Source organism: Bufo gargarizans, chromosome 9 (genome assembly GCF_014858855.1).
Source record: "Bufo gargarizans isolate SCDJY-AF-19 chromosome 9, ASM1485885v1, whole genome shotgun sequence".
Taxonomy (NCBI): domain Eukaryota; kingdom Metazoa; phylum Chordata; class Amphibia; order Anura; family Bufonidae; genus Bufo; species Bufo gargarizans.
The window spans coordinates 109205605-109219261 of record NC_058088.1 but is presented as its reverse complement, the minus strand read 5'-3'; the positions used below and the strand labels follow the sequence as shown (position 1 = coordinate 109219261).

At 42.3% G+C, this 13657-nt stretch overlaps 1 protein-coding gene across 1 annotated transcript in view; it reads left to right on the top strand.

Moving 5' to 3' along the window:
* ABCB7 (ATP binding cassette subfamily B member 7) overlaps positions 1-13252 on the top strand; it is a 121703-nt gene extending 108451 nt beyond the window's left edge. The window contains exons 12-16 of the mRNA XM_044305168.1: positions 330-459; positions 1162-1333; positions 5069-5172; positions 8206-8313; positions 12146-13252. Coding sequence (XP_044161103.1) covers positions 330-459; positions 1162-1333; positions 5069-5172; positions 8206-8313; positions 12146-12364 — 733 coding nt within the window. The 3' untranslated portion in view covers positions 12365-13252. The remainder of the gene's footprint in view (positions 1-329; positions 460-1161; positions 1334-5068; positions 5173-8205; positions 8314-12145) is intronic.
* The last annotated feature ends 405 nt before the right edge of the window (positions 13253-13657 follow it).

Sequence of the window (13657 nt, the reverse complement as noted above, 5' to 3'; positions counted from 1 at the left end):
ACCTGTATGTTTATAGGGTAGTCAGGAGACATGAAATAAACAGTCTCATAAATTTGGAAAAGAAACAGGTTGAGCTTTGATGGTCTCTATTATAGGACATCAGCCAGGTGCAAAGTAGCCTGCACACTGCATTTTTGAGGGAGTGAGGGTGTGGGAGACAAATGGATATATAAATGTATATATAGACATCTCTTGTATTTACTTTTCACCATTTGGATTGCAATATGATTGTTAAATTGTTTTTTTTTTATTGTAATGCTTAAAGTGTTTTTTTGTTTTGGTTTTTTTTTTCCGTTTTTTAACTGATTATTCATTTCTCTTTTCTTTAGTAAAAGCACATTGGTGCGACTTCTGTTCCGCTTTTATGAGCCTCAGAAAGGAAACATATATGTCGCTGGCCAGAATATACAGAATGTCAGTCTGGAGAGCTTGAGAAAAGCTATTGGTGTAGTTCCTCAGGTACTAAAAACATTTAGACCTTACCAAAAGCACAGTTTTATTGGAAAGGTCGTGTCCAATATTTAAAGGGAACCTGTCATCAACTTTATGCTGACCTCTCTGAGGGCAGCATAAATAGTGACAGACATGCTGATTTCAGCGGTGTATCACTCATGAGCTAAAAGTAAGTGGTTGCCGAGAACCAGCATCATAATCATTGCAGCCCAGGCCTAGAAAAGAGTCAAATCTACCTGAGAAGAGTCCTGGTTATACATAATCTCCTGCTCTCCCCTGTCCATCTGCTGACGATTGGCAGTTCTCTCCTAGACAGAAAACTAGGTAGAAGACTGTCAGTCATCAGCAGGTGGGCAGGAGAGCAGGAATTCATGAATAACCAGGACTCTTCTCAGGTGGCCGGGACTCTTTTCCAGGCCCAGTCTGCAATGAGTGTGATGTGGGTTCTCGGCAACCACTTACCTTTATATGACAGACCACTGAAATCAACTCGCCTGTCTCTACTTTATACTGCTGTTAGTATGGGCAGCATAAAGTTGATGATAGGTTCCCTTTAAAAGTTGGCTATATAACCCTGATGGTGATATTTGTAACAACTCCATTCCTAAAATCATATTCATAAGCTTACAAAAAAGCTGTAAATTGTCCATGTATATTGTACACTGTGGCCTGAATGTGGAATAATTTTCAGTGTGTTTTTGCCTGTAGGATGCTGTACTATTTCATAACACATTGTATTACAATTTGCTTTATGGAAATATGAATGCTTCACCAGAAGAAGTGTATCAGGTGGCAAAATTGGCTGGACTTCATGATGCCATCCTCCGTATGCCTAATGGGTACAATACTCAAGTAGGGGAACGAGGACTTAAACTGTCAGGTAATGCCACAAGGAATCTACACATTTATGTTATATTGTACACTATCATCCTTTTTTAAGGAGTTCTTGCCACAGACTGCTGACTACAGATTTCAGACTACATGTATATTTAAAGAGCTTTTCCTGGACTTTTAGTCTCAATGACATAGGCACATGTCACTTGAAGGGGAAAGAGTTGCAGTACCATTCATGTCCACTAACCAGTAGGGCTGTGTCTGTTCCAGTGCACCATGGCTCCTTCAGCCTGCTGATCAGTGGAAATGCTGAGTCGGAACCCATTATCTGATATCTCATTAATAGTAAAGTCTCGAAAAACACTTCATGAATGATGAAATGCAGCATATCCTCATCCTGAGGACAGTGAAGGCCCCTGCAGCCGCCGACCAGGTTCATAAGTCCCTGATGCCACCAGCATTAATAAATGTTCAGAGCGTCAGATCATTATACACTCACCTAAAGAATTATTAGGAACACCTGTTCTATTTCTCATTAATGCGATTATCTAGTCAACCAATCACATGGCAGTTGCTTCAATGCATGTAGGGTTGTGGTCCTGGTCAAGACGATCTCCTGAACTCCAAACTGAATGTCAGAATGGGAAAGAAAGGTGGTTAAGAATTTTGAGCGTGGCATGGTTGTTGGTGCCAGACGGGCCGGTCTGAGTATTTCACAATCTGCTCAGTTACTGGGATTTTCACGCACAACCATTTCTAGGGTTTACAAAGAATGGTGTGAAAAGGGAAAAACATCCAGTATGCGGCAGTCCTGTGGGCGAAAATGCTTTGTTGATGCTAGAGGTCAGAGGAGAATGGGCCGACTGATTCAAGCTGATAGAAGAGCAACGTTGACTGAAATAACCACTCGTTACAACCGAGGTATGCAGCAAAGCATTTGTGAAGCCACAACACGCACAACCTTGAGGCGGATGGGCTACAACAGCAGAAGACCCCACCGGGTACCACTCATCTCACTAGAAATAGGAAAAAGAGGCTACAATTTGTACAAGCTCACCAAAATTGGACTGTTGAAGACTGGAAAAATGTTGCCTGGTCTGATGAGTCTCGATTTCTGTTGAGACATTCAAATGGTAGAGTCCGAATTTGGAGTAAACAGAATGAGAACATGTATCCATCATGCCTTGTTACCACTGTGCAGGCTGGTGGTGGTGGGGTATGTTTTCTGGGCACACTTTAGGCCCCTTAGTGCCAATTGGCCATCGTTTAAATGCCACAGGCTACTGGAGCATTGTTTCTGACCATGTCAATCCCTTCATGACCACCATGTACCCATCCTCTGATGGCTACTTCCAGCAGGATAATGCATCATGTCACAAAGCTCGAATCATTTCAAATTGGTTTCTTGAACATGACAATAAGTTCACTGTACTAAAATGGCCCCCACAGTCACCAGATCTCAACCCAATAGAGCATCTTTGGGATGTGGTGGAACGAGAGCTTCGTGCCCTGGATGTGCATCCCTCAAATCTCCATCAACTGCAAGATGCTATCCTATCAATATGGGCCAACATTTCTAAAGAATGCTATCAGCGCCTTGTTGAATCAATGCCACGTGGAATTAAGGCAGTTCTGAAGGCAAAAGGGGGTCCAACACCGTGTTAGTATGGTGTTCCTAATAATTCTTTAGGTGAGTGTATATCCAGCTTGTGGCAGTGAGGACAGCTCAGGCGGCCCCCACCACCTTCCAGGTGGGGTCTATGGCTAATCCACCACTGACTCCAGGGCCTGGTTGAAGTACAAATGCATGCATAGCTCAAATAGCGGAAAATTCTGGCACAGATGGTTAGTTAGTATGCACTACCCCCTCTCCACTCTGGCTCATAGAAGGTAGTCCTAAACAAGAGACTGCCCTCAGCGAGGCCTTTGTGAGGCAGCCCCTTTAAACCTTCACTGCCAAGTATGTGTGTTATGTGCTATGGCCTTAAATGCCTACAGGATAAAATTGGGACCTGAGTATTCCTTAGATACCCAGGCTGCAATGGTATGGTTAGGGTCTATAAATATATTTGTTTCCCCTACCCCCCAAAAGAAAAAACAGTTATATACTATAGACAGAAAAGACAATTTTGTGTGTATGATAAAGTACCCATAAAGGAAGAAATAATACCACCATATATTTACTGATACTGAATAAAACCACCATAAAGTTACCATAATGCTACATAACGTTACACAGGCATTCTGCGGAATACAGTACCAGTATACATAATACCCATGTAATCACTGATTGGATTAGTCACATTCCTTTACTTTTCCAGCAAGGCAGACCACTTCTTCCAGCCGCAGCTTGACTCTGTAGAATTGAATGCACAGACATTTATGGCTCATCTCTTTCCAGCACTGTCCCTACATTCCTTTTCCCCATCCATGGTGCCCCAGGAAGATTGTTTTGCACCAAAGCAGAAATTGAGTTATAACGCTTCCCTTTTGTGCTCCACAAACAGTTAGGTTGCCCAGGCTGCCCACACAGTAATAGCGCCTTCTGAGTGCCCCACACAACAATGGTGCTCTTTTTGTGCTCCCACACAGCAGTGATGCCACCGTAATATAAAAATGTTCACCCTTGTGCCAAGGAAAAAAAAAAAAAGTTAAATGAACTTAAATGCACCTTTTCCCATTCCCATGATAATCTGCCAGATCCTCACCTTGATGCCTACTGCCCACAGGCTGGACAGTGATCTCATTGTGCCGTCCTCTGCATGCTGCCAGCCTTTTACCAGAAGCCAATGACCATCGGCAGGAGGTGCAGCAGGTATGGGTCATTGGGCAGTAACATGAAAAGCTTTACATCCTGGATCGGTCTGTCTGCAAAGAAGGGCTGGGAGGAGGGAAGATGATCACAGCCTGATTCTGGCGCCTGATTTCTTCATGTTATCACCTCTCTTAGCAATCTCAGAAGATATATGTTCTCACTTATGAAGGCGGGTATTCTGTTGGTGTTCAAGTGGGTCTGTCACCTCTCCTGACATCTGTTTTAGGGTCCATTCACATGTCCACAACTGTTTTGCGGTCCACAAATTGCGACATCGGCCATGTGCGTTTCGCATTTTGGGGACCACACATGGCCAGCACTATATAGAAATGCCTTTTCTTGTTCGTATCTGCGGACAAGAATAGGACATGTATTTTTTTGCGGGTCCGCGGAACGGATGTGGGGATGCGGACAGCAACACTGTGTGCTGTCGGCCTCTTTTGCCCATTGAAAATGAATGGGTCCGCACCCATTCAGAACAATTGTGGAACGGATGTGGCCCGTTTTGCGGACGTGTGAATGGACCCTTAGAATCTATTTGCATCCTCCATGTAATAACCATTCTTTTAATATAACTATGTTGTACCATCCCTCTGTTATTCCTTCTAAAAGTTTACAATTAATTGGCAACTCAGGGTTACAAGTTGGGGTTGTGTCGCTGCAAGGTTTAACACAATCCAATGAGTGGTGCCAGTGTCTGACTGCGCAGGGACCCTCCCCCTCCCCCTCTTAGTGCAGGCTGCTGGCGATTCATTCATCAACATCTAGTCAGAATAATAAAGGAACGGCACAACATAGAGTCCTAAGAATTCATGCCCCAGAAGCATTACTGCATGGGGAAACTAGTAGATACTAAAACAGACCGGTCAGGAGAGGTGACAAGGCGAACGGCCCTCCAATGCATTATACGTAAAACCATAGGCGTATGACTGGAAAGTAGAATATGACAATGGTCCTCTCGTGCAGGTGGGGAGAAGCAGCGGGTGGCAATTGCCAGAGCAATGTTGAAGAACCCACCCATTATTCTTTATGATGAAGCCACTTCTTCCTTGGATTCCATTACAGAGGAGGTACATTTGGCTTTCTTTTATTACTATAATTCATTATCCGGAAGTGACATTTTGTGTTCTCATTCAATAGGTCACACATGGCCTTTGTTGCATCTTTTTCTAGCTGGTAAAGAAAAAATGTGCATTTGAGGTTTTGTTATACAGATGTTGTTTATATGCATTGGGTTTTTTTTCTACAAGGAGCACATCAAAATGTGGAAAAACTTTGAGCTAACATCTATCCATGGTTTCATTTTTTTTTTTTTTTTTTTTTTTTTTAAAAGCTGTCAGGTGAAGAGCTTTCACAAGGTTTCTTAAAAAAAAAAAAAAAAAAAAAAAAAAGGGAAGAGGGCGGTCAGAGTGGCATACTACCGTAATAAACAAAAGAAGTTCTACTCCATTAACCAGTGCTCCGACGCCTCCTGGGTCCCCACTGGTCCAGGAAATGACTACTTAGCCAGGCACTGGCCTCAGTCAGTGATTGGCTGTGCAGTCATTTCCTGTGTGTCCAGAGGGACCAGGAAGTAGGAAACGGCAGGTGATTGGTGAAGTATGACTTCCTTTGCTTATTTTTATGCTTCTCATTACTGGCTTGACAACCCCTTTTAATGGTGAATCATCCACAATACCTTATGAGAGGACTTGGAGCTGACCTTAAAAGCCATGTTAGAAGTCTGAGGGATGTGAGCTTTTGGTCAGCCATCTTGGTAGCTTCACAGTTGAAGATAATTTTTTACACAGAGAAGCCATGATAGCTTCGGTTACTACCAGGCATTACCTTCGGCCATTTCCACGCGGCATAGCGTTTGCTTCTTATATCGATGGGGTTGCTCTTCTTCAGGTATTGTCTCTGCATCTAAATACACACTCGGCATATGTTACCTCGCAGGATATTGGTGGCTTTCTGAATAGAAATAAATTAGATTTAAAGCCGTGTAAACACCTGGTTACTGTAGTCACATCAGAGGTTTTAAAATAATGAAACACGTGACAGATACTTTTCGCTGTGTTTTTCCTTACAGCTGTCACTCATCCACTAATTTGATAAGTGTGACAGCGCCTTTGGTTGATTTGATTTCTCTAAGGAAAGGAAATTTCACTCTTATGAAATTAACTCTTAGCTATCTGGACTATGCTCCTTTTTCTTAAACAACTTGCACTTCCACCCAAACGTTGTAACTCACAGAGTCATACTCACATGGGTCCAAGAAGCAGACACAGGATGCTGTATGCAGGTTCTGGTTTTAGTGTCCCTGAGCATTTGGGGGGGGGGAAGAGGGTGGTATTAACAAAAAATAAATAAATTGCCATTGAATATCTATGATCAATGATGTAATAAAAAGTAAATTAAAGAAAAAGCAAGCAAAGCAACTTTTTTGACCCACTCCATACCAGTTCAGCAGACACAAAAGCTCAACTTGTAGATCCTGCATAGTGACCCAGGTCTCTGCCTCTAAGGGTTTATGCACACATAAACGGGGAAAAAATGTAATATTTCTGTGGGAAGGGTTACAGTTTAAAAATCATCTGTATTGATTGTCTGTATAGCATTGGAATGTAATTTTACTGGCATTTTACTGTGGAGTCCCTGTAGATAGAAATACATGGCAGGAACAACAATAATAAAATACTGATACGAGTTATAACCGAGTCCACAGAAAATCTACTACCTGGCACATGGCCATTGATCAGTCGTTCCATGCATTGGGGAACGCAATTTGTGGTCCTCAATGCACAAGCAACATCCATGCAGATTCCGCAGACATTCAACTTGAATGGGTCCGTAGTCCGCCCGCAGCACAAAATAGTAGTGCATGCAGGCACGGACAGCAACCCCACAGAAGCATTCAGTAGTGCTCTTCTGTATACATAACGCAGTCAATGCTGAGCAAGTCTCCACAGTTCTGCAAACAGAAGACAGAGGAGCGATGCTAAGGCTCAATGTGGGCCACTTTACAGCTATTTTTCTAATAGAAATATACGATTTCCGTAATTAAAGTATATTACAAAAATGTTTAGTATCACTGCCCCTATACATTACACAAATTAAAAAAAGAATGACAGTTACACTTTAATATAGTCTAGAAGTGCGCAGTTTGACTGATTTGAGGTCTACATTGTCAAATTGGACTAGTTCAAAGAGGGGGGTCTATAAAATGAAGAGGGGTACTCCTATCAACAGTATATACCATCAGTATCTCCAGCTCGGGATCTCCAGCTCCTTTGTTCAATAGTCGATAGAAGAGCCAAGGTGTCCGTGCAAGCACACAGCTATCCCCATTGTAGTTTATGGAAGTTATGGCAACAAATGTGCGTTACATGAGCGGTCATGAAAATAACCATACACCTGTGCAGCCACCTCTCCATGTTTCCTCCTTCTCTGTGGAGGGGCAGGGGGCTTTTTTGTGTCTGCTTTTTCTTTTTCATACTGGTTTATTTCCCGGTCTTACACTAGTTAATGTAGGGTGTGATGTTATTGTGTACCTGTTCATTCGGAGTACATTGCCCTGTGGCAAGTTTGCACCATGGAATTGATCATCCTCTGTTCCTGTACCACTTGCTTAAAGGCTATACACCTTCTGGGGCAATATGTAGTGATTGAATTTTACTAATTTTGGGCTAAAATAATTTTTTCAATTGGTCTTTTTTTTTTATATTGATCTATTCTGTCCTGTTTTTCTAGCTGGGAGAGTCCTTTTTACTTTCACTTTGTGCCCTCTTCTAAGAAACCTTATTTCTAAATTGTTGAAAGGTGAAACACTTCAGTAAGATAAGAATTGAGCTATAATGAGTGTTTGTAAGGTCAGAGATAAGGAGCCGACAGCTGAGCTGCCTGACGGAACAGAGTGAAAATTCTGATTCTGCTATTAGGCTGCACAAAGACAGTAGTTCCAAATTTTCAGTAAAGAACAATTAAAAAAAAATATTTTTAGCTCAAAATTAGTACAATAATAAAAAAAGTCTTTAAAAATATATAATATTTTGTTTCCATTCCAGTGCAAAAATAAACTATTCCTTATAAACGTTCACCATTGATGTGTTTGCACCCTACAGAATATTCTCAGCTCAATGCGTGATATCGTGAAGCACAGGACATCAGTGTTCATTGCTCATCGGCTGTCCACCATAGTTGATGCAGACGAAATTATTGTACTGGACAAGGTTAGTTTATTACATATGTAATGACTGCTTATACAGAAATATCCCATACCCATTATTCTGCCCACCTTTATGTATCACATGTTTGTAATATGATAAGTTTGTACTCGCATTGGTTGCGGGAAAACTGGAGGGAGCCATATTGATGACTACACATGTTGCCCGGCTTTTGCACACACTGTGAACAACTAAGGATTTGCTAATTTTAACAACTTTTTAGGTGAGCACAGTCTTTCATCTACTTTCCACATAGACCTACTTAGCATATCTATAGTATATCCCATACATGTCTGATAGGTGGCACTCTACAACTTTGGGGACCCCACATATCAGAAGACCTGGAGTTCTTTGACCCTGTTCTTGCCTGGCGAGGCTGCTGCTGCAACATGCAGTCACAACATGAATGGAGAGGCATACATGCTTCAGTGTCTCCTATAGTAATTCCTCACTGTTCCTCTGCCTGGATGAGAAGTGCACCTCACAAGGCAAAACAGCAGTCAGGATACCCCCTTCTCAGGGACCCACCTATTAGACATTTATGGTGCATCCTGTGGAAATGCTATAAATGTTTATAGTGGGAAAACTCTTATGCAAACTATTGACAAATGAAGCCCTGTGCCACTAGAGGAGCATGTGCATTATCTTAGATTGGACTCTATAGCTAAGTTGGGTCCATTTTCCTGGCTGGTGCTTGGACTTACAGTTGGCTTTGTTAAAGGGGTATTCCGGCGATATCAGGTTTTCTCCTATGGATAGGGGATACCTATGGGATCTGTGGAGGTCTGACCACTGGACCTCCAGCAGCTGGTTCAGCATGTGAAGTGCAGCTCCATTTATTCTCTATGGGACTGCCGAATATGGCTCTGGCAGTCCCATAACAAATGAATGGAGCCGCACATTGCATTCTTAACCAGTCACCCCATTAATTTTGTGGGAAACCCACGGGGCATGGGCTGTACTGTACTCTTGATCGGTGATGGTCCCAGTGGATGAACATGTAACGGATCTCCTGGCACCCCGACCGGGTACCTCCATCGATGGATGCTCCTAGTGCTTCCCAAGGACTCCAAGCACTCCACACCATAACCGCCACATACCCCACGAACCGCCGAAGCTTGGTTGAGGTCTCGCCGTCTCCTACCCACCCTGGACTTATGACAAGGCTTCAGGCTCCAGTGGGTGAACCTCTCCTAAATCCAGAGAGCAGGAACAGCTCTTACAAGAGCTGTAGTTATAGCCAGGTGAGTATAGCAAATCTTCAGCGTATAGCAATCCCCAGTGTCGATCGGTTACCCAAAGACCAGCCTCAACATGATGAAGGGTAAAACAGGAACTTCCTTTATTGAACATCAACTCAGTATATATACAGTTCAAGAAGTCTAAAAACATAAAGCAATCAACCATTAACAACATGCAAACAGACATCTTTACCCCCTCCATAATGAATGAATAGGAAGAGAGGAGACACATGTGATGGGATTATCTCCTGAGTGTATCATAGGGTGATCTACTCATCTAGGAGTCGGCTGCTATTGTAATCAACTATCTTAATCCCATCACTAACACAATCAGTGGGAGTCTCAGTGCAGAGTTAACCCTTTTTGTGTTGCTGAATCCACACCATGCCTTTTTAATGGGCAATAGGAAATATGTGGCATATAAATAACACACATAAATCAGGGTTCATAGTTCCTTGTAACCCCACAAGGTCTGAGGGGGTCTCCATAGTTCTCGGTCCATAGTCTGTAGGAAGGAGGCTGGCCCTCAGGCTTCTCCAGCAGCCCCAGTGACTGTTCAGTCACCGATCTAATAGTTATCCTCTATCCACAGCATAAGGGGATAACCTTATTTAAATGGAATACCCCTTTAAGCTCTGTAGTAGTCAACGTAGGATACATTGTACAATAAAAGAATAAACCGTTTCATGACCCCATTTATAAGCATATGTACTACACCCTCCTAGCAACAATTGGTGTACAGATGCCTCTTCCTACTGCCAATCTGTTTAGTGGCCATTTTTCCTCTACGGGTAGCCAAATATTGCATGAAGCAGATGCACTGGCTCAGCTCTGCTTGTGTTTTTATGAGCAAAGCTGTGGCTCTTCGGAAAGACAAATGGCTCTTTGTTTTTAACCCCCGATGTGGTCAATGACTAGTGATGTGTTGCATTGACATCATCTAACCGTACTGTAGTTTAGGGGTTGACAACTCTACTTAATGTAGCAGCATACAACCTGAATCCTGTGGGTTGTAGTCCAGTCTACAACAGAACCTAATATGCCTAAGCCTTGGTGAGGGACAGTCGTACAATGTGCCCCATTGTAGCAGTAGTATAGAGGAGAATCTCAGAGGAAACATTTGCGCTCCTCAACATTGTGTTCTGTAGGGACCCCTGGAGCCAGTGACCATATCTGTGGGCTGCCATGAAAAGATAGAAAGTATGCCCATTACTATCTGTTTATTTGACCCATGGCCTGTTATGGTCATGTTTTGATCACCTGACTGTTACGTAGCCAAAATGGAACCATATTGTATTTTACAGGACGTCCACGCCACAGTTTGAGCTGCTGTATTCTCGGTCATCTACAGTATTGTGATGATATATGTAAAATCATTCATTACAGTGGATGCTTTATTAGAAATCTATTACGTCAAGCCAGCGTCGGCATTATTGTCCCTGTAATAATAAGAGGGAGAGCGCCGGAGGTGGTCACATATTTATGTCTAACTTTGTTAGAATCCTTCATATTTACCATATGGATATGTGTAACCACTGACTAGTTATGATCATACTGGAATCATTTTGCTCCTCAGCCGCACTCAGCCCAATGCAGTCAGCTCCGCTCTCTTGTCTACGTATGGATTGCGTCCTGGAGCCTTTTTCTTTCTCCAGAGTTACATTGAGACGAGGCTTCGGTGCAGAGACAGGTGATCCAGGTATCAGTGTCTAGCATATGCACAATTGCATCTCTCTTCTATCTGTGAGTTTAGTGCAGCTAGTTTTAGATTCACTGCTCTACATGGTTCCCCGCCGGCATGGCATTCACATTTGCCCTATAAGAAGACAACGCGATCGGACACTGGCGCTCTCAACAACACTGAGGAATTTCACTCTACACCCCCGACAAGCCTATCGTAGGAATGCAGGAAATGTCACGTCTTCTATATATCCCATTTTATCACCATTAGCACTAGAAACGAATATTAGCAGTCTGACCACTAGATAAATGACTTGACCTATAGATTAAATTAAAAAGGAAAGGTTTGTGCTAAACATTGTTAGCACAGGGTTTGAATGGTATTTTAGCAAATGTGAGCATGGCATAAGACTATTTTACCTCTATTCTTCATTCTTGTCTTTTGATGGGATATTGCACTGTTTACTAGATGCTCTTCATCCTTACCTACTGTATGTAGAAATTTGATATATGTAATGCCAAATTAAGCAAATAAAGGTGTAAAAATATGTCTTTATTCCAGCCGAATTAAATCATGATGAAACAAGACAGCTTTGTGTCAGGTTGACGCGTTTTGGCTTGTAGTCTTAGTCATAACCTAAGATTTCCACACCTTTACATGCTGGATTTGGCATTATATCTGGACTTTCCTTGCTCTATGAATACGGATGTTTGTGTCTGAAAAAAGGGCGAGCTGAAATGCTTTTCTGACTCTATTGCTGTATAAATTTGACATCTCATTTTTGTGACTGGAGCACTGAAGCTAGCACTTCTTCCTACTGAGGAGTCTGATCCTGTAGTATGCCTCTGTTCATGTTTCAGACTTTGTATAGAATGATCCCCTCTCATCAATCACTTGTGTGTGCTCTTCTTGACAGGGTAAAGTAGCGGAACGAGGTACACATTTTGGACTCCTGGAAAATCCTGGAAGCTTGTATTCAGAACTTTGGCACACACAGAGCAGCAGGGTTCTGAACAGTACCAACGGTCAGAGGACTGAGAAGAGTAGTCAGCTGTCATCCAAAGAGGAGGAAAGGAAGAAGCTACAAGAAGAGATCATCAATAGTGTTAAAGGATGTGGCAACTGCTCCTGCTGAGGGTCACTGCCGCTAGGTGGAGGACTCAGACAGGGGCTTATGGTCCAAATCTAGAAATGCCGATTTAATAATTGACTTCTATTCCATATCCTGGTTGTGCAATTTTCTAATCGTTCTTTGCACAGAGCTCCTCTGGAGTTTTTTCTTTACATCTTCTTCTAAAATTATTTAAAATGTTTCTTCCAGTTTACCCATTACCATGGAGTGCGGGTACAGCTCAACTCATTTTGTGTAATTCTGTGTCAATTTATAAATAGTCCATCTGATCAGACATGCCATCCCATCTGTGGGCATCATGTTTTAAAGCTGGAGGATATATTAATATCTTCTCAATCCAGTGGTGCCCACAGACAGGTCAATGTATTCAATATGCCAGAACTGCTTTAAAGAAAAGAATGTTATTTAACTTAAAAGGGGTTTTTCACCTTGACCTATCTTCCAGATTGGTCCTCAGTATCAAATCAGTTGTGGTCAGACACCTGGCACCCCCACACATCAACTATTTGTGGTAGCCACTGGTGCCAGAAACATAACAATGGATGGAATCAGAAGTAGAAGGCTCCATCCACTGTGTAGTGACCAAGCTGATGTACTGCAGAGCAGATTCCATATGTTTCTGGCACCAGCTGCTTATGCAAACAGCTGATGAGTGGGGTGGAAGACCTCTTTAGTGACTGTGCAGGAGATTTGATATACTATGAAGTAGTCAGTATATAATTTTGGACCTAACGACTACATAATGTTAAAATGTGGACATTCATTTTAAGGTAACGAGTCCAGTGTATCCATGTTGGACAGATGTACAGTAATAATCACTGGTATTCTGTAAATGGGTTCCCTCAAGCAATTAGAGCCTGTATTTTTCATAAAAAAAACTATTTGAAGATCTCTGAAAAAGTACTTTCCTGTTTATTCGTTTGCAAAGATTTATGGACCCACAAAGTCCTTTTTAATGAGTTTGCCAATTCTGTTGGATATCTTCTCTGATCATGTGTGTCAAACTTCTTAAGCACAGTTTTCTTTGTATTTAAGTAAGTACATCTCCTTAGTCCTGAAAGCACATGCATTTATTTTGCAGCATTTGAAGTATATTGACTATTTTCATGTCTTCTTATCATATTGTAGCCGAAGGGCCTGAGTTTAAAGGGTTTTCCAGCCTTTTTCTAAGTGATGGCTTATCCTAGCTGATCAGTGATGGGGGTCCCTCTACTACAGTGTTGACAATGCTCCAGCTCTGACTTCTGGCAACAAAGCTACATCGAATTGCTGATCGATCGGCGGGGTGCCTGACCC